The sequence below is a fragment of the Miniopterus schreibersii genome (genome assembly GCF_964146895.1).
Source record: "Miniopterus schreibersii genome assembly, chromosome: 11".
Lineage (NCBI taxonomy): Eukaryota > Metazoa > Chordata > Mammalia > Chiroptera > Miniopteridae > Miniopterus > Miniopterus schreibersii.
In genome coordinates, this window is record NC_138111.1 from 10459721 (window position 1) to 10480839 (window position 21119).

Consider the following 21119-nt stretch of genomic DNA (forward strand, 5'->3'; position numbering starts at 1 on the left):
TGGCCAGGGGCCCTTCCTCAAACATCCCCACTCAATCTTTGCCTAATTCAGGCTGAGCTCTGAGATCGGACCCCAGGAGCCTGGGCTGGGGTGAACATCTGAGGTCTTCCAGATTCTTTAGAGACTACTGGGTCCCAGTCATTGATAGAACAGACGGGAGACTGAGGCTGGGCATGGGGAGGCTCAGAGTGGTTTCAGGTCTTGACATATCCTGGTTGTAGCCTGTGATGGCAGACAGTATTTGGTGATGTGTTGGAGGGGCTGATTGTTTTAGAGGGAGGGTCACCTGTGACACCGTTATAAACCCCCCAGGCTCAGTGAGCTTTCTAAACACTGTTTTTTCTAGATGTTTTCAGAGAAGGAGAAGTTCCAGTTCAGGCATCGAGGAAGAGGGAGGTGCTTTGGTTGGAATGTGACAGACTGCAGCTGGGAAGTTGGCCTCGGAGATGGAGGGAGGCAGCAAGTTCATACGCAGCCAGCCAGATGGGTCAGGAGTGGCCAGGGACAAGGGCAGTGTGTCTGGAGGCTGGTGTGGTGAGGGGGGTGGGGTGGGGCTTTTGAAGCACCTCTCCCCCACCCCCAGAGTCCCAGATTTTGCCTCCTGGATAAAGACCCTCAGGAATTATCCAACTCTTGGGGCTCTGCTTTTATAATTGGGCTGCAAGGCTGTGGTCCAGGGCCCTTGCTGGAGAAAGTGGACATAACTGGACCCAGCTGTTGTAGTGGATTTGGATATGGCCTGGGAAAATCCAGTGCCATGAATAAGCCCTGGACTGGAAGCCAACAGGCTTGGTTCCGGCCTTTGCTTGGCCACTACTCTCCTGTGTGATCTTGGCCAAGACTCTTTGACTCTCTGGGCTCAGGCTTCCCAGCTGTTCCTTGGGCCCTGGAGGATGGTGTAAGCTCGGAGCCTCTAGGAATCCAAGGGAGAGCTCTGACTGTGTGGCCACAGGAGGACCGTGCCTTTTGTCCAGAGAGGCCAAGCATCCCCTTCATTGAACACTCAACTCCCAAGGCTCATACAGTAGTACAACTGGAGTCTGAAGGGTGGAAGTTTCCTTTAGGCAGGACGGGTCCCCAAAGGTTCCCGAGAGGAGGTGGCATTTGAGCCAGGTCTTGAAGGATGGGTTGGGTTTCAGCTGGAGGGGATGGATGGGATAGGCATGCCAGATGATGGGAACAGCATGGGAAAGACGGTGAGGGGAGAAAGTACCGGGCACGGAGCAGAGAAGCAAATAGCCGAGCGTGCTTTGAGCCGAGGAAGCCAGCTGGGAAGGGCCGTTGTGGCCAGCTGGAGAGGGTGTAGAAAGGGGGTAAAAGTCAGCTGTTAGGGGCTTGTCCTATGAAGTCACATCTGAGGTTGAGATCTAGCTCTGTCCCTGAGCAGCTGGGTGACCTGAGAAAGTTCACCAGCCTCTGAACACCAGCTTTCTCATCTTCAAAATAGGAATAGTGATAGCACTTATCATGTGGGTTAATGGATAAAATGTGATAATGAATGGAAAATGCTTAGCACAGGGCCAGGCATCCAAGTGGCCCATAGCAACACTGCTCATACTTGGTGAAGGGAGGAGACCTGGTGGCAGAAGGAGACTGACACTGCTGTAGGAAGTGGGATGGACCCTATTTCCCCTCACCTCTGTGTTTCTTTTCTCTTTTAGGGTCCTCCTGGGCCTCATGGAAACCCAGGCCTCCCAGGCCCTCCTGGAGCCAAAGTGAGTATTTGCTGTGGGATCTGGAGACTGGGCCATGGAGTGGGGGCTGAAATTAGGGCCACATTTGGGGTGCTTCCTAGGGGTTCCTGGTGGTAGGTCCTCAGGGTCATTGCAGAGGATCCACGCCCAGCCACAGGTATTCCCTGGGTACTTCTTGAGTGCCAGGCCTTGTGCCAGGCTGGGGACACAGTGAGGAGTTGGGAATTTAGCTTCTGGTTGGGAGGCACTGGGGGGAAGAATAGCTGGAGCCTAGAGCCCACAAAGGGAGTAGGAGGAAAGGTCATTTGATGCTAAAGGGGGAGGGCCTTGAATGTCCGACTAAGGATGCGAGGTCCTAAGATGTACCCTGGGGACGCATGTCCGCTTAGGAGCTGGGGAGGGGTGTGGAAAGACCATGTCAGGAAGATCACTGGATGCCATGGGGAAGATGGGCTGGAGGAGGGGACCAGCAGAGGCAGAGAGACCTGGGTGATCCAGGGGAGAGATGAGGCTAGCCTGGGCCAGCTTGGGGCTGTGGGGGAGGGGAGTGGGCGCATTCACAGTGTGGAAGTGGGGTACAGAGGACTTGGTGTGGATGAGAGGTGAGAGGCATGACTCCCAGTGCTAGCCTGGGAGCCCGAACCTGGGAACCATGAAGAAGGAGTAAGATGATGTTGGTTTGGGAGCCTGTAGTCCAGCCAGGTGGAGGGGTTCAAGGACAAACACTCTGAAACCCAGAAAAGCTCTGAGCTGGAGATAGAACCTTGGGGGATGGCTGGCACAGAGCTGTCTCCAGGGAACCTTCTTGGGATGCCCTGGTGAACTTTTCGATGAGACCACAGGGACCGGCGTGACTGGTGCTCTGACGACTGTGGGGAATTCCAGCCTGGAGCTGCTCAGTCCACTCCTGGGGTGTGGTCAGAGAACAGGGTTGTTGGGGCGGTGGGTGGAGTGAGAAGCAAGGGCGCCAAGAGGAGTGCAGACCAGCAATAGTTAGGTCACGGGGAGAAGTCTTGAGGAATGGCTGGAGAAATGGGAGGAGGGGGAGGGAGATGCAGGGCCAGGGAAGCCGAGAGCGCAGCAACTGTGCTGAAGGAGCGTGGGGCAGGCCGGGAAGGGCGGAGGGACTCCTGGTTAGGAGGTCACCCGGCCCAGACTGTCCTCTGTGGGGTAACCAGATGAAGAGCACCTCTGGGCTTTGGTTGGCCCAGGTCCAAGGTCATTCCTTGTAAAGCTCACTGTAAAGGCTGAGTGGCTTAGCCTTAGCCCCTGTTGGTCTATGACGCTACGGCCAGGGCTGGGCTGGGGTCCTTCCTTGGAAGGCGAGCATGGAGGCCTCACGTGCCCAGTGCCCAGGAGCTGCCTGGAGGGGCTCTGGGTTTTAACAAGGCAAATACTGATGATAATAACCACCTTATATTGGACCCTTACTGTGTGCTGGGCACTGTGCACACTCTTTATGTAGCTTGTCTCATTTGATCCCCACAAAGATCTAAGAGATGGGTGGAGATACTGTACCCATTTATGGGTGGAGAAAATGAGGCTCCAGCAGATGCAGACACCGTCCCCTGGGAGGACCTGCTTCTCCTCTCTAGAGGGGACCTTCTTGGAAGACTTCTGCTTTGTAGAAGCCTCAGGTGTCCCAGGTCATGGGGTGCCTCAGGATGCTGAGTCAACAGCTGTTTTGAATGGGCAGGTGTACTCAGGAATATACCTTTCTGGTCTGGGAGTTAAGGGAGGTCTTCCCAGAGGGTGGGAAGGTTGAACTGAGGTCTGAGGTGCTGCAGGTAGCTAGGCGAAGGGACAGGAGGAGGCTGGGGAGGGCAGCACGTCTGTATGTGGTGGCAAGACTTTCGGACTTTATCCAAAGAGCAGCAGGAAGACCCGCGAAGGTTTTCAGCAGAGGTGACATGATCAGATAAGGTTTGTGAAGGGGAGGTTTGTTATTACCCCTATTTTACAGATGAGAAAACTAAGGTCCAAAGTGGCTAAGTAACTTGCCCAGGGTCACGTTTCTAATAAGTGGCAGAAACAGGATTTGAACCCTTTAATGCCTGACTCCAAAGCCCATACTTGTAGCCATAAGGCAGTTCAGTTCCACAGCTTTCTGACCTTATTCTGTGGATTAAGCAATATATATTAATTAACATGTTCATAGAAATAGATATGTAGATATATGTGTATGCACATACATGGATGATACATATACATGAGTAATTTAAAATCTGCCTTGCACATAAGTGCTGCTATAACTGTTTTATTAACAGTTGCCATCTAGAAAGATTAAACCAATTTGTGCTGCTGCTGACATTAGAAGAGGAGATTTTCAGAAGATAATTCATTATTATTTTCACTTCACTTCATTGATCTTATGAGAAGAATGCATTTCTTCTCTGTTTTCCATTTGTATTTCACCATTCATGAGTTTGTTTATTTTGGGGTTTGGGATGTTGTCTTTTGTTTTTGATTTATAAAAATTATATTTACATATTAAGGTTATAAGACTTCATCTACCTTATAAATATTTTCCATTTACTGTTTGCCTGTTCATGATGATTTTTCACAAATGGAAGTGTTATTATTATTTTTTTTACTAACAATAATAGCTCACACTCATTAGGAACTTGTAATATGTCAGATAGCTTGGAGAGGGCTCCACCCAAATGTACAATGTATGGTTATTTACTTTTATACTTAGACATTTCTTTCCCATCCTAAGATCAGATATATTTCTAGTCATTCACTTATATTTCTAGTCATTTCACAATATCATTTGTACTAAAAAATTTTACATCATTTGGAATGAATTTTCAGTAAGGGGTAACATGAAGTAGGGCCCTAACTTTATTTTCCTTCCAATAGCTAACCATGTATTAAATAACCTTTCCTCCATTGATTACTGTATGATAGATCAGAGTCTATTTTAGTCCATTCAAGTATGTTTCATTGCTGTTTGTATTTTTTATGTTAGTAAAATACTATTTTATATTATGACATTTACTATCTTTATACTACTGTGTGTCTTCCCAACCCTGTTCTTCTAAAATATTTCTGGCTATTTATTCTGTCAGATATACTTTATGCTCATCCTAATAATTTCCTTTAAAAACTCTCTTGGGGTTTTATTGGAGTTGTATTAAATATGCATATTAATTTGTGAAGAATCAACATCTTTAAAATATTAAGTCTTCCCATTTGGTTGAGTTTTTAAAATGTCTCTTAGTAACTTTTATAGTTTTTATTGCATAAGCCCTGCACAATTCTTATTAAGTTTATAGTTGGAAATTTTATATTTTGTTGTTATGAATGGAATATTTTCCTCATTTTATTTTCTAGCTGGCTCTCAGCTGTTGAGGAGAACTGCTGGCTTTTGTACTTTTTGTACTTTTTGTGTTTATTTTATAACCATGCTCTTACTGAATTATCCTATTAATTCTAACAATATTTCAGTTAGTTCTCCTGGATTTTCTAGACAGGCACTCATATTTTTTGCAAAGAAGGAAATACTTTTGTCTCCTTTTCCTCAAAGGTTAGTAGCCTTATTTGTTTTTCCTGCTTTATTGCATTGGCCAGAACTTCTAAACACATGAAATAGTAGTAGTGATAGTGAGAAGCCCAGTGAATCTTCAGAGGATGTTCCAGAGCTGAGGCTAGATCTCTTCACCTCACAACCCTACCTGCAGGACAGGAGCTCAAAATAGTTCCCATTCCCACTATGTTTGTAGCATTTATGGTTTACGATATACCTTCTCATCCATCTTCTAATTGTTCAAGCTCTGTTAACTAGTCTGGGCTGTCTACTGTTGCGTATGCAGAGAGGAAAAGGGGTTTGCCCAAGATCACACAGGCTCTTGGTCTGGAGAGCTGGGTTTGGCGACCAGGTGTTCCTCCTCACCAGGATGTAAACCATTAGTTAAAGTTTGTATATTTCTTATATCTCTTACTGGGGATGCAGGGATATGACTGGGAAGATGCATAGCCTTTTCCATCTCTGAAGTCACCTTCACCTGACCAAGGTGCCTGGAGCATTTCTTGAGCTTTAACTTCATTGGCTCCCCTCTTTGTCTTCCTCCAGCCTTAGCTTAGCTGTAACTCCTGTTAGGGATTTACCCTCAATTCTCCTCAACTTCCTCCAGGACTCCCCTTGTTATCTGCAGTGTATTGAAATGTAAAGAGCTTGGGCTCTGAAACCAAACTGAATCTAAGTCCCATTTACTAATTGTATGAGTTTAGACAACTTGTCTTCTCTGTGTCTTAGTTTCCTCGTATGTGAAATGGGGATAGTGATAATTGCCACCACATAGATTTATGTGTCGAGAGCTTAGAGGCTCACTCAGTAAATGCTAGGCTTATTATTACCATTACCCATCTCTCTGGTTTCACCCTCAAGAGCTCCCCACTGTGGTATTCCCCGTAGTCAGCCCTGGACTTGGCTCACAGTAGGTGGTCCATAAAGACCTGTACTTGTAGATGTTCTCCTAGGGCCAGGATTACATCCCAAGCACTGTGCTGCTGCTGAGAATGCAGAGAAAATCCCATAACTAACTAAAATGCCCCAGATGAGAACCCTGAGCAAGGGAGCAAGGTTATCATCTCTTTGGGTCTCAGTTTCCCCTTTTATAAAATGATAGAATAGGCTACATGGAGGCCCACCCCTAAAGCTTTTTAAGCCCAACTCCTTTACCAGCTGTAGACTGAGGTGGGCAAGGGCGGGTGGGGAGAGCTGCTGCCCTTTTTTGGCCATAGGAATCTTGGGTAGCCCTGGCCTGGCATCATGGACATAAAAGGTAGTGGAGCTGGGCTTGGGAGAGCAGAGGGTGGGAGAGTGTCTGTGAGGGGCAGCCACAGTGTGAGATCCCAGAGGGCAGGTTCTGCAGAAGTGACCAGAGGGGCCCAGTGAATAGAAAGTTGGGGTCCTAGCAGGGAAGGGCTGCCCTGAAGCCTGGGGCACCTGGAAGGTTTGGGAGAAGTACCCAGGGTTCCCATTTGTAAACAACAGCTGTACACTCAGACAGACTGGGGATGAGTCAGACCTAGTAAGACCTTGCCTCTTACCTGAGTGTCACCCCAGGCTGTGACTCAGCCTCTCTGAACCCTGTTTTGGTCCTAAGTTGCATCAAGTGGGTGTTAAGAGGACTAATGGAGCAGCAGCAGAGAGGGGGCCTGACACAGCATTGGACACGGAGGGTGGGCAGTGGAAGGCTGTTCCCTTCCCTCCGTAAAGCCCTCTCCAGTTTGGAGTGCAGTGATTTCTTCTGAAGACTGGCTGAGTCAGGGTTTGGAAGGTCTGGGTTCTGACGAAGAAAAGAGCCAAATGGGAATTAATTGATGTTGGCCAAACTGCCCCTCCCATGTGTCATGTTCATTATCTCATTGGCTCATTGCCAAAAAACCTGGAAAGCTGGCAGGTGTGTGTGCGTGTGTATAAATGTGTGTATGTGCATGCACCCATGTGAATGTGTGAGTGTATGTATGCGCCTATGTGCATGTGTGTGAACCTGTGTGCATGAGCCCGTGCGCATGTGTGTGGGGGCATGCACCTGTGTCTGTGCGTGTGCATGTGCCTATAAGTGTATGTGTATGCACCTGTATGTGTGTGCATGCACTTGTGTGAAAGTGTGTGCATGCACTTGTGTGCATGTGTGCATATGTATGTATGTACCCATGTGCACGTGCCCTTGTGCATGCGTGTGTCCATGTGTGTGAGTGTGTGCATGCCTGTGTATGTGTGCTGCGCAGCCCCCATTTTGAAGGTAAGGAACAGGGCCCAGGGAAGTGAAATGACTTGCTTGAGTTCCCACTGTGAGTCCCTGGCTTCACCCCAGGACTTCTGACTCAGGGTCCAGCTGGAAGAGGGAGCGTGGGAGTGAGGGTGAGGGACAGGGATCAGGGACTCTTGGAAGGTGACATCAGGGTGGACTGACTTTCCAAAGGGCTGTTTGCTGAGTAATTTAACCAGGTTGGGCCAAATGAGCGGGCTCATAGCCAGGAGCACTCTTTCCAACCCTGTAGGAGACGCAGCTGGTGAACTGTCCATGGGCCCTTTCTCGGAGCCCCATGCTCTCAGGAGCCAGAATCTTTGCAATGGGGACACTCCCAAATGCTCAACACAAAGAGTGCTTGCCTTTGACTGAGGACCCACTGCTTGTCTGAGGACCCAATGCTTGTGTCTGTTTCTCCCTGATTTACTCCCTGTTCTAACTCATCTTTAGGGTTCTAGTCGTTGCTCTGCCAACGCCTCATCTGGGGGCCTCAGACTGTCCCTTTTCTTCTCTCTTGGCCTCAGTTTCCCCAAAAATGTTACAGGGGTAATAACACTCCCCTGCCACTTCATTGGCCCGTTGTTGGAATCTAGTGAGGTGAGGAATGTTGCAAACTCTGAAGGGCTGTGCACAGGTGCAGGTGCATTATTGCACTGACCCTGGGTCATTAGAGTGGTGAGGGAGCATCCTGGAAAATTGAACTGGGTGCACCTCTTGTATGTGTCTCTCAGAAGCTCTCTGAGAGCCCAGGGGAACCAGCCCGGAGGCATTCCTAGCAAGTCTCACATGCAAGGTCGTGTCACCTGTATGTGGGCCCAGATTGGGGAGGACACATTCAAGCTGCATCTTGAAGAATGTGTTTGGCTAATGATGACTGTGGAATGGTTTTCTAGGTAGAAGTGACTGCCTGCAAGGGCCTGGCAGCTGGCTGAGGAACAGGCTATGGTCTGGGGAAGGGCAGAGGGGACCCTGTCTCTGTGTGTTTGGCGGTTGTCAGGAGAGTAAAGCCTGGGCAGGATGGCTGGGACCAGATGACCAAAGACTTGGGACACCAAAGGAGGGTTTGGACTTTTTCATTATGCAATCAGTGGGGAGCTATGGAAGGTGTTAGAGCCAGGAGTAATGGAGCTGTGTGAGTGGTGGATGGATGGGAGGGTATTTAAGCACGGGTCAGGGCTTAGAGCAGTGTGTATTTAAGCACGGGTCAGGGCTTAGAGCAGTGTGTGGGGAGACATCAGTGGAATTGTTTTTGTTTCAGGGACAGAAAGGGGACCCGGGGCTCTCACCAGGAAAGGCCCACGATGGGACAAAGGTAGGTTCCCAGGGACCCCCGAGCTCAGGGAAGTGGGAGAGTGGACAGTGAGGAAACTGCCGTGCTCTGGGTGAGCCCTCCTGGGCTGCCACTTGACAAGGGCAGGAGCTGAGAAAGCCTGGAAAGGTCAGTGCTGGCTGGTTTGGTTTTTTTTGAAGTCCTTCTGCCTTTCCCCACCAAACCCAAAGCCATTTCCTGCTGTCTTCTGGGGTTGCAGCCTGTAAAACCCACAGAAGATTTTGCCTAAGGACACTCTTGGTGTCCTTTTGCTTAATGCCCTGCATGGCTTTCTGTAGGGCCTACTAGGTGACCCTTGGCATCCAGAAGCTTCTTGGTAGCACATACCCAGGAAGCTTCCAAAAGACATTCAAAGTCCCCTCTGAGGTTGATAGGTCTGTGAATTTCTAGGAGGTGGGAAGCGAGCAGGCCAGAGTCAGGGCTCCTAACTCTGAAGGGCTGCTGCGAGACCAGAGGTTCTCCCATGGAAGAGAGAACACTTAGGTCAAAGGACTTCCTTCTTCCCTGAAGCATCTGCCCCATAATTAATCAAGGGGCCTGGAAGGAGGGCAGGACATTCAGGAGCAGGAGGACCCAGAACTCCAAGCAAGGTCCTCCAGCGTTCTCAGGCCTCCATATCCTGGAGGGAACACTTGCTCCAGTCTGTCTGGCTTCCTTCTGGACTCAGCCTAGGAGCCCTCCTGACAGGCAGAACACTGCTTCTCAGCCTGGCTTGATCACATAGAAGTGCAGATCCCTTTGATTTCCCCGAGTCACAGGTGGCTCATTCCTTCACAGCCTCACTGATAAGTTTTTTCACACATTACACTGGGTGTAAATGCTCACAAACTCTCCCATCTGCTCCTCCCTGGAACCTTATGAGCCAGGGCAAATGGGCCCAGCTTGCAGATGAGGAAACAGAGGCCCGAGCTGTGGGTGGCTTGCTGGAGGTGCAGAACAGGATCGGTACCCAGGTCTAATGAAGTTTAGGGGCCCGGGCTTCTCTCTTTCTCCTGGGGTGTCTGTTTTCGGATCTCATGCTGGTGGCAGAAATGCCTCCTACTGGTTGGTGACCACCATGCCCAGCAAGGACTAGGAATGAAGAGACAGCTGATTGGAATGGGACAGATGAATTACATGCCCTTTGGGACAGTGGTTCTCAAATATTCAGGACCCATCTCCCAAGTGGTATCCTATGCTGAAGTCCAAGGTAGAAAATAGATCCAATGGAGCGACTGGGTTATGTGGGGAGGGGCTGGGTTCCCTGCCCACTCAGCTGCCCTCACCCCGCTCAGAGGCCCCCAGTTTCCTCTGAGGCCTCTGGGCCTCCATGAATCCTGTTTACAAATAACTGGCCATGAGCGCTCACACTTTCGATCTGTCTCTGCTCCCATTCTCCCAGCTCACCCCTTGTCTCTTTTGCAGGGCGATATGGGCTTGCCTGGGCTCCCTGGGGATCCAGGACCTCTTGGACGAAAGGTACTCCTTGGTTTTGATGTTTTGCCTTGCTCAGTGGGCTTCTTAGCACGCAGGGGCATCCGGCAGGAGTGCTGTGAACGGCCTGTCCCCCACCCCCTTCCACATCTCCCTATCCTCAGCCCAGCTCCCTTGGGCATCTGGAACATTGGTGGGAGGTGGGAGAGGTTTGGGAGGGGCTGGGCTTGCCTGGGGCAGGCAGCACCTTGGCTTGGAGTAGGTCCCCCTAACCATGGTTAGTGGGGTGTGACAAGAAGTGGCCCTGTTTTGCTGTCCTTCCTCTAGGGGTCCAGCTGCTCCTGGAGGCCTTCCTGAGGAGTACATGGGTGGTGGAAGGAATGTTGTGAGAGCCTTGAGGGCCTGTGTCAGCTAGGGCTGTACCTCCAGCTGGCTGAGTGGCCTTGGGCCTGTGTATTTCCTCCCTGAGCCTCAGCCTCCTACCACCTGGGATGGAGACAATAACCCCCCTCCCTTGACGCCCTACTGCCTGGGCTGTCAGCCTGCAGCAGAGAAATTAGGAGAATGGGCTCTAGGGTCAGTCAGACCAGGGTTCTACTCCCGGCTCCACCATGTCCTAGCTGTGTGGCCTTGGGCGAGTCTAGAACCTCGGAGTCTAACATTCATCCCTCCCTGGTACGCTGCAGGGGAAGGCAGATGCTCTGCAAGGGCAATACGTTCTCTGTACCTTCCGAGCTGTTGGGATGCTGCCCTACCCCCAATCCCTGCTTCAACCAAGCCGGGGGAGTTCCTTCTCTAAACGCCCGTGGGGGAAAGTCTACCGTTTTCCTACATGGTGGGTCTCTGGCTTACCGTGCCCCTGGATTTCTCTCCCGCTTCCCAGCCAGGGTCCCTCATCACAACTCTAGTTGTACCCACTCCAGGAAGCCCTCCTGGAACTCCAGCCTTCAGGCCAGGAGCCTCCACTCGGCTCAAGGACCCCCAGCCCATCGTAGCTTAGTTATTTATACCCCGAGTCCAGCCTTATCAACCAGGCTGTGCAAATCTGGTTTGTCACCTGCCTTCCTGAGCCTAGCACAGGGCCTGCACATAGTAGGTGTCCAGGAAACAGGAGGAGGACAATGTGGGCCAAGGGTCAACTGCTTTTTGCAAGGAAATCTCTCATGGCTGATGAGTTTTCCAGTAGATACATCAGTGTAGGTCTCCATGTCTTAAGCTTCTACCCTGGTTTCCAGCTGTGGACACAGCTTCCATCTTTCTGGGCCATCTGGGTCTCATCTGGACAGCTGTGGTGCCTCCTGGCTCCATCCTGCCCTTTCTCCAAGGGTCCGCGTGACACAAGGGACTTGGAGCTTCCTGTGCCCCACATCCCTTTCTCCAGACCAGAGCCTGTGACTGGCTGTGAGCTGGGGAAACATGAATTTTCTGGCTCAGAGAACACAGAGGGACTCCCTCTCCCCACTCACTTCCCCTCTGGGCTCCAGCACTTTCTGATGGATGAGGTGTGAGTGGAAAGTCTCCTTCCAGCCCTGGCTCATAAAGCAGCCGGTGGTGGTCTTGTTCTGCATGGTGGTGGGAGTCTAGCAGAGGTGGCGAGAGATGGGAAAACAGACTGGCCCGGCTCCTGCCTGGGTTCCAGAGCTCCCTGCTCTCGGCAGATGTCCAGGGAGGCCAAGAGCCCCCAACCAAGATGGACCAGCTCACCTGAGCAGGGAGAGGTGTCTTTGTAAATTAAGAAAGAGCCTCCCGTGTGGCTGGAAAACTATTTGGCAAAGCCATTTGCACCCTCAGGCCAGCCCAGGAAAACATGGAGGAGTTTGATCTGCCGCAGCCCTGTGTCACCTGCTCACGCAGGGTGGTGGGCAGAGCATGGCGGAGCTCAGGTCCCCAGGGGGTGGGGAAGGAGGACCGACAGGGTGGGCAACCGTCCCTGGAATCGTCACTGTTTGTAAGCAGTCTGTCCTCCACAAGCATCTTTGGTGACAACAGTGGCCACTTTGCCCTGGCCCTGTTGGGGGGGCTCTTCTGCCTCATCTCTTGTGGGGAGCCTTGGGAGAAAGGGGACATTGGTAGGGGAAAGATAAGGTCAGCATCCTCTGCTTATCAGCATGTTGAGTTTTGGTGTCACCCCAGGGTGCCACCAATGATCCTACTCATTTCTTTTATTGACCAGGACGGGTTGAATGCCTTCTATGTGCCAGGCACTGAGCTGAATAAATAGACAAAATCTTTGTCTGCCCAGAGCTTTTATTCTGGGGGGAGGAGGCAGACAATAAAAAGAAAAACAGTAGAAATATAAGATATGTTAGAAGACGGAAAGGGCAATGAGGCAAAATATGCAGAGAAAGGCGTTTGGATTGGGAGGGCTCCCTGTTAAATAGTGTGGCAGGCAGAGGGGCACGACAGTGGCCGCTCCTCATCACATTCATTCCTCACCGTAGCCTCCCAGGGGTAAGGCAGTATTATGCCGTTTCACAGCTGAGAAGGCCAAGGCCCAGATAGGCCTCATTCATTCATTCATTCATTCGTTTGTTCATTGGTTCATTCCACCAGTCAGTCATTCAGCAAACACATGCCTATATACCAGGCCCTGTGCCAGTGATGGTGTTAAATGCAATTGAGATCATCGAGGGGCCTTGAGGAGGGTGAAGTCTGCAGCCGTGGTTCCCAGCCTCACAATGCATTAGAACCCCTGGGGAGCTCGGGCCCCATCACAGGGATCCTGGTTCCATTGGTTTGAGTGGGACCCTGGCATAAGCTTCTCAGGTGCCGCCAAGAATGAGAGCCAGCGGTTTAATGGAAATACCTTTCGGGGTCCCTAAGTGGCAGAATTGGGATTTGACCTAGGTCTGTGACCCTCAGACTCTTTTTCTCTCCACTGTGCTGAGAGAACAGCTTCTCAAATAAGAGTGGGCCCTACAAGTTAAAAGGAGGCTCCCCCGTGGAGGTTTGTTTCTCTGCATCGCCTGCGATGCTTGCTGAGGAGCTTTGCTGAGCTGATTTCTGAGAGCTGGGTGGGTGCATGGACCATGTTAGACAGACCTGGATGGAAGCCGGCTCTGTCCCTTTCCTGCTATGTGAGCTTGGGCAGGGGGCCTCGCCTCGCTGAGCCTCGGTTGCTTCACAGAGTGGTTGGGAGGGTTCAATGAGATGTTACATCCCCAGGATCTAACACAGGGCTGGTGCATGGGAGGCAATACACACATATTTGTTAAATGAATGTATGAATGATCATGATGATCTCGAAGAAGTGCTGAAGTCTTGCCCACCTGGCCCCATAAGTCATCTTGCTTAGTTACCAGTTAACCACCCTCCACTAGCCAAGAAGTTTACCGGAACATCATTTGCAACTTGGGAGGGCTGAGTCCCGTGCTGTCCCTAGTCTGACCCTCCTCCCTTCTCTCCTGTAGGCTGGTGCTTCTCATCCGGGGGTGACTTTGTGCCCCAGGAAACAGTTAGCAATGTCTGGAGGCATTTTTGGTCATCACAACTGGGAGGCGGGTGCTACTAGCTTCTGAGTAGAAGCCAGAGATGCTGTTAAATATCCAATACACAGGGCTGCTGTCCCACCACGCACTCGCTGTGAAGAAATCCTCGCTCCATCCAATGCTACATGCCCTTTGGTACTCATTCCTCCTGGCTCCCTCCTGTAACCGTCACCCTGCCGGGAGGCCTCCCTATGCCACCTGAGTTGACCACCTTCTGTGACAAGCTGTAATAGAGGGGGTCATCTGGGGATGTGATTGAGGCTGCCTGAGGCGATTTCCTGCCTTTCTGCAGAACTACTCTCTCTACCTGGATGTAGCACTCCCAGCTCCATGCAGAGCCCCTGCCCAGAACCTTCTCCAGGCTCCCCTGCGGGGGAGTTGCTCTGGGCTTCTGGGGCCCACGCCCACTGCCTTTTCTGAAGTCCAGCTCCGCTCTGCTCTCCAACCCGGCTCCTTCAAGCCTCAGTTAACAGTGCTGCCTGCTCCTGTTGGGCTGACTATGTTCTCTAAGCACTTGGTGCTCCTCCTTTGTGCCTCTTAGTATGTATTTAATACCCCTAACCTCTTCTAGAAGGTGCGGAGTGAGCTTGTTTTGTTCATGTGCCTTCTTTGTGCCTGGCTCAGATTGGGGGCTCAGCAAACCTTCGTAGAATGAATGAGCCATACAGAAATTGTACCTTCCTGCCCTGATGTCTCAAGTGCCTCCTGAGCAGGGTTTGGCGTGAGATGCCTGGCTGTGCCATGATGGGCTGTGCTTTTGGAAAAGCCTCACATTCAGAATCCTGTCATTCCTGAGCCAACAGGATGCTCTGAGAGGCCAGCCGGGGAAATGGAGGTCCGAGAGCGGCAGGGACTTTCCCAGCATCATGTAATGGGTCACCCTACCTCTTGGCATGTTTCTTCCTGCTGATTCTTTCTGTTAAATGGGACTCTGTCCTCTTGATTGCCCCGTCTGGTGTGTGGGCCGCAAGGTGGTAAGGAAGTCCCATGGAGTGCTAGGCAGGAGAAGCCGGGGCCTCTGCAGGCTGAGGTGGATCCTGGGTGAACATGTGGGTCCTCAGTACCCCTGGGCAAAAGCAGGACCCTCCTCCTCTCCCTTCCCAAAGCCCAAATAGCATCCCAGCCGGCAGGGAGACTGTCTGCAGCAACAGTGAGGTGATGTCTGGTTTCTCCTTGGGCATTGTAAGCAATGATTAATCTGGCTCCCAAACCAAAATATAGACCAAGCTCTATTATAAACATGGGTCCTGTGCAGACCCGCCTGCTGGGCAGCTGGAGGCCTGCTGCAGACTTCGTGGTCCCTGGAGCTGTCCTGGAGCATCTGCTGTCCCCTACTGCCAGTCAGGCCCCGATCACACAAGGAGAAATCACTGCCCGCGGGTACACCTTGCGGTCAGTGCCTGCCCCGTAATTGCTGGGGCCCTGGCGAAGATAATGGCTTAGATCATGGCAAGTCCTGGGGCCCTATCATTTGAAGCTATTTGGCTGGCCCCAGCTTGGTAAACATTGTTAAGGTACTTTCAGGGAGCATGTGAACCTCCTGCTCACCTCAGCCTCATGCTGTGGCTGGGCTCGGTCTCCTGCTCCCATCCGGCCAGGAGAAACGGGTATTCATGGCAATGTTCAAGGCCTCCAGGATCCACTGACTGGGACAGACCTAGAAATTGTCGCCTTCTAAACAAAGTGCGGCCCAGCTGGTCTAGAGTCCTGGGGAACCTTCCAGGCTTGGCTATAACTTGCTAAGTAACCTTGGGCAAGTCCCTTCCCCTCTCCGAACCTCAGTTTCTCAGCCTGTCCAGTGAGAAAGGAGGTTGTCAAATTGATGGCTTAGGTACCTTCCGACTCAGATATTGCAGGGCTCTGTGACCGTCCTCTGCTCCAGGACTACTGCTGTGATCTGCATGCTCTGTCCCGGGGAGGTGGGTCTCTAAGGAGTTCTTTCCTGGAGTGGTTCTTTGGCTGTTCTAAGCTGGCCCTGGGCCTCAGTAAGTATGTAGATTAGAGTCACAGCCTAGCACTGCCCTTGGGAGGCTGTGTGGCCTCAGGAAAGTCACTTTGCTTCTCTGAGCCTCAGTTTCCTCATCTGGCAAATGTGCACAGTAATTCCTACCTCCCAGGAATGATTGCAAGGAGTGGATGAGCTGATGCTGAGCGAGGCAGAGGGCAGGCCACACTCCTTGTGCCTGATGATCATTAGCTTCCTTTTAGCTGTGTCCTGAGTAAAGGGTTTACTTGAAGTCTCCTCCTGGGATTTCACTGGCCACACGTCTCTGCTAAAGCGTTGGTGTCTAGAAGGTTTCTTTTGGCTGCAGAGGAAGTCCAAGGAATCAGTGATCCTCAGGGGCTCCGGAGCCCCCTTCCCCGCTTCTCTTGGGATCCTTGCCCGGTTATTGATTGGGTCTTTGCGGCAACCCCTCAAGGCAGGCAGAGGATGGCAGAGTGAGGCTCAGAGAGGCCAATCGCCTGTGCCAAGTCACACAGCCCAGAGCTCAAGGCTCGATTCAAAGGCTTTGCTTTTTCTTCTTTGTCCGAAAGCTCCAAGTGGAGAAAGGTAATAATGGTGATTACGTGGGTCATGTCATGACACAGCTCTGCTCATACCAGTCCCCCAGATGCTTTGGCTTCCTGCTGCTTCTGACCCCTCCCGCCCCTCTGCCTCTCACCCCTCGCTCATTCTGCTCCAGCCACGTGGACCTCATTCTTCCTCCCACCCCCATGAGTGCTCTTGCCTCAGGGCTTCTGCACCTGCTGTTCCCTCTGTCTGGAATGCCCTTCCCCAGAGAGCCAGACCCATGTCCAGCTCTCTCACCTCATACATCTCGGAGCTGTCTTCCCTGCCTGTCTACCTGCAGCTGCATCCCCCCAGCACTGCCTCTCTCTGTCCTCTAACTCTGTTCACTTTTCTTCAAGGCACTCATCACTACCATGCATTGTCTCTTTGTACAACTTTATTTTGAATTATGGTTAAAAAAAATCCCATAAAATTCATCATCTTGACCATGTTTAAGTGTACACTTGTGTTAAGTTTATCCACATTGTTACGCAACAGTCTCCAAACTCTTTCCAACCTGACACTCTGCTCCCATGAAAACAACTGCTTCCCATTTCCCCTCCCCCAGGCATTATCCTTCACAGTTATTTGTTCTTGTATCTCCTTAACTGGACTGTAAGCTCCATTAAGGCAAAGGAGGTTGTCTTCTTGTTCATGCGTAGAATGGTGCTGGTGCATAGAAGTTCAGGTAATGTTTGTTGAATGAGTGATGGGAAGGTCATGATGCTAACAGCAGGGCCCTGGGATTCGATGCCAGATACTGTGCTAAGTGCTTTACACACATTGTACTGTGTAATCCATGAGCCACCGGTTATATCCCCAGTTTACAAAGGTGGAAACTAGGACTCAGAGAGTGACATCAGTGGCCCCAGGTCACACAGCCAGCCCACAGTGAAGCAGAAGCAGAATCCAGAGCAGTCTAAACCAAGGGATCTTAGCCATGCTGCATGCCTGCTCTGGCCTGGGCCTCAGTTTGCCCACCGGGGAACAGAGCACACGCCCATGAGGAAGAATCTCACCCAGCCATGTTGAATCCATCTCACGGGTCCCACACTGAGATGCAATCATATCATCAAATGGTCTGAGGCATGAGTAGGTGCAGAAGGAATGCTTGTAAAATTCCCCCAGCCTCCCAGGTCAGCCCGCCTCTGCTGTTTATAATTAAGAGCCCCGCTTCCTGGGAGCTTGCGGGGGTGCCGAGTATGTATGTTTGTGTGTGTGCACGCTCTGCACATGCTCGGGATGTCTGCAGGGTTCTCTGTATGTTAGATCAGCTCACAAACCTGCCCAGGGAGTGAACAGTCCCTCTGATGCTTCTGGTCGAAGAACCATTAGCAGCAGAGAGGAAACCATAGGCACCTGCTAACCCCCATGTACATGTATCCATTCGGCAAGTATTTATTGAACATGTACTGCATCCCTGCCCTGGTGCATGCAGTGCTGAGAAGGCAGGCGGGGAGGCTGGGCCACTGCGATCACAGGCCCAGCTGTGTCTTCTTCCTGATGTGGTTTCTTCCCCCACAGGGATACAAGGGCTATCCTGGACCGGCGGGGCACCCCGGAGAACAGGTGAGGACCACGGCCTCAGCCCCACCCCGCTGGCTCGCCTGTGCTCTAGCCCCTGCCTGTCCCTGGCCTCCTCCCTGGGCCCTGCTTCATGAGCAAGCCCCAGAGCCAGGCGGTTGCACCTCCCATCCTCCTGGGGCCCCCACCCCTCCCCACCTCTCCCTCAAGCACATCTGCCTGCAGGAGCTGGAGTCCACGCCTGCCTGGCATTGGCATGAGCTGCTCAACTCCGGTTAGAACCATGAATAGCTGGCCTGTTCCGGCGATGTTAGGGGATATTATACACGCCGCCATGGGGTTTGCAGGAATTTTGGCTGCCCTGGCCCAAATCAAACAGCAGTGGCTGCCAGCATGGGAGAGCCGGCCAGGCCTCCTCAGTGCTGTCTTATTCCTGGGCGGCCAGCACAGGGGGTTTTGTCCCTCTGAGCTGGTCTGACCGGTTTCGCAGAGGGGTGGGCTTGGGGGCCCAGCAGGCCAGTGGCTTCCCCTTCCTCCCATTTCTTCTCACATTCCCACCCTTCTCTTTGTCCATTGTGAGCCCCAGCCCCCCACTGCCCTGCAGACCAGAGCTGGGCAGGGTCTCTCCTTTCCTCATGTTTCTCTCTGTTCCTTTGCAGGGGCGGCCAGGACCTGAGGGCAGCCCAGGGGCCAAAGGTTACCCTGGCAGGCAGGTGCAGTATATGGCTTCTGGAAGCTCTGTGGCCATGGTGGTGTGGAGATGGCCATGGTGCCCCAGGCAGAGGGAGGTGGTAGACTGGGGGCCAAGGAGCTGCACCTGCTGAGTGGGCCCTGAAGGAAGGGGTGTTCAGGGGGCTGGACCAAGGCAGCAGGGCAAGGATGCTCAGAAAGAGAACAGAAGAGAGGAGTTCTGGTGCAGTGGGGGTAGGGCTCCAGAGGCTTCTCCCACCCAGTCTCCCCCTGAGCCACTTCCCTGGGATCTTGGGATAGCTGGGGCTCAGTGTAAAGACCCACAAGTCTAACCCATTCCCATTCAACAGAGGGAGCAGCTGAGGCCCAAAAGAGACAGGACTCACCCTGGGTTGTTGGCAGCAAGTAGAGCGTCTCCATATGTCCTTGCCCCTCTGTCTTTTATGTTTCAGGGGTTACCTGGACCTATAGGAGACCCTGGCCCCAAAGGCAGCCGGGTAAGTGGGCCTTGACAAGTGTCATACAGGTGGGTCCTGGGTGGGCATTATCTGTCCCTCCAGTGGGCCTGAGAGAGATCAGGGCTGGAAAGCCTCCACCCAGTGTCTGCTGGGAAGCTGGGGCTATGACCCTCCCACGAAAGTGCTCCCTGGAGAGCAGAGAGATAGCAAGGGGGCCTGGTGATGGGGACTCTTGAGCCAGGCTTGAGCCATGGCTGGGTAGACTGAGCGGCAGAGGGTAGGCTGGGAGCTTGGCCACAGCACAGCTTCTACAGTCCCCAGCACATCCCAAGTGACAGGAACCAAAGCCAGGCTACTTTTCCTGTCATTGGAATCTTCAGAGACCTCTCTCCAGCTCCTGACCAAGGGAGAGGGGACCACCCTTTGGGGAGGGCAGTGGTGTCTGATGGGTGAATGCTGCCCAGGCCTGGAGGCTGATAAAGCATCCACAGTCCCCCTCCTTGAAGGGGGAGCAAACACTGAGTAGATAGCCGCCTCAGTTTACCCATCTTTACAATGGGAGTGATGTCCATCCTACCTCTTGCATGGTTGTGGGGATACCAGGAATTTGGAAGCAAGTAATGCTAAGGAGGAACCACCAAGCGGGGGCTCCCAGGTGAGCTGTGGGGTGGTAGAGAAGGTTCTGGGGGGATTGAATGGAAGTAAATGGAGTTTGGAAGACTAAGAGATGATCTGGTAGAATCCTTTTTTGTACATCGAAGGAAACTGGGTTCGCGGTGGGGACCTCATGGCCCTAGTTTGCATAGCATGTCTAAGATGGAGCTACAATGAGGACCCAGGGGCCCTGAGGGCTGGGCTCACTGCCTCTCAAAGAGTGCTCAGCACATGGGCCACACAGTTCGAGGTCAGGCCAGGTTGGTGTGATGTGCCCTCCACTCCTGAGCCAAAGCTATTTATGATATCATGTGATGATGATGGTGGTGACATGCTGAGGCTGACAGGTGACATGACAGGGGCTGAGGAGGCTCCTGTCCTATGATGTCGAACCTCCCTTAATCCAGCTGTTCTCACAAACTGTGACCCCAGAGGGTCCTTCTGAACCCAGAGGGGTCTTCTCAGTTCTACTGCAGGGTCCCCGATATGACAAGACAGGAGGAGAGAGACAAGCACTTGGGGCTGCTTGGTATTTGCCATGCTGGAGGCATTTTCAGTCCACATGTAGAGAGAGAGCTGGTCTGGCCCCAGCACACCCCTCTCCAGGGTCGTGGGGCCTTGAGCAGCCTGGGTGAGCTGGGCCATTCCAGCTGCCCTCCCAACCCTGCCATCTCTAATCTCATATTTATGAAGTAGGCAGAGTGCAGGCTTTGGGGTCAGAGCAACTAGCTTTGAGAACTGCTCTGCCGTTAACCGGCTGTAGGATCTTGGGCAAGTTAACCGCATCTCTCTGAGCCCATTTTCTCACCTGTGACTCTGGGTTATAAGCCCTGCTTGGAAAGATCACCAAACATCACTTGTTAAGATGATGGATATTATACTGGGTGCCCAGAAGAAGGCTTCGTACCTCTTGGCCTTTAAAGAAGTCCAGAAGGTTGTAAGCTTGCATTGTTGCTTATTTGTGGGAGGCACTGTAGCGGAGTATTTAGGAGGCTGGCCCGGGAGTCAGATGACTTGAATCCAAATACCAGCTCTACCACATTCTAGCTGTGTCCCTGGGTGAGTGACTTCCCATCTCTGGGCCTAAGTGTCCCACCTCTACAGGGAACTAATAACACCTATTTCTGGGGATGTAATGAAGATGCAGTAAGTGTGCTAATGCACGCAAAGCACAGAGAACTTGGCTTGGTACATAGATGGTGCTCAGTAAATGTTAGCTTTTGTTATAGCTATTCTTAAGTTATTCCACAAACACCTAGAGAAGGCAGATAGTGAAAGGAGCAGTGAGCTAGGTCCCTGCTTTTGAGAAGCTCCCAGGCTAATGAGGATGTGAAACGCGGACACAGATAGTGAAGATACAGTGGAGAAAGTGGTAAATCCCATGAACTGAGGTGCAAGCGCGGTGCTGGGGTGGAGGGAGGAGTTTGCTCCTGTTTTGGGGTGTCAGGGCTGCTTGCCAGAGGAGAGAGCATTCGAGCTGGCTTGGGAGGTTTGCTCTGCAGTCACGGGGGTGGGAAGAGCACGTCTGGTTGGTGGCGCAGCGTGAACCAAGCCT

General features: G+C 52.0%; 1 protein-coding gene across 3 annotated transcripts in view; it reads left to right on the top strand.

Annotated features, from left to right (window-relative positions):
- The window catches only part of COL27A1 (collagen type XXVII alpha 1 chain), a 120843-nt gene that overhangs the window by 21913 nt on the left and 77811 nt on the right, over positions 1–21119 (top strand). For all 3 annotated transcript variants that reach the window (XM_081151939.1, XM_081151940.1, XM_081151938.1), the window contains 6 exons: positions 1662–1715; positions 8715–8768; positions 10191–10244; positions 17763–17807; positions 18422–18475; positions 18905–18949. In XM_081151939.1, the coding sequence (XP_081008065.1) occupies positions 1662–1715; positions 8715–8768; positions 10191–10244; positions 17763–17807; positions 18422–18475; positions 18905–18949 (306 nt within the window). The remainder of the gene's footprint in view (positions 1–1661; positions 1716–8714; positions 8769–10190; positions 10245–17762; positions 17808–18421; positions 18476–18904; positions 18950–21119) is intronic.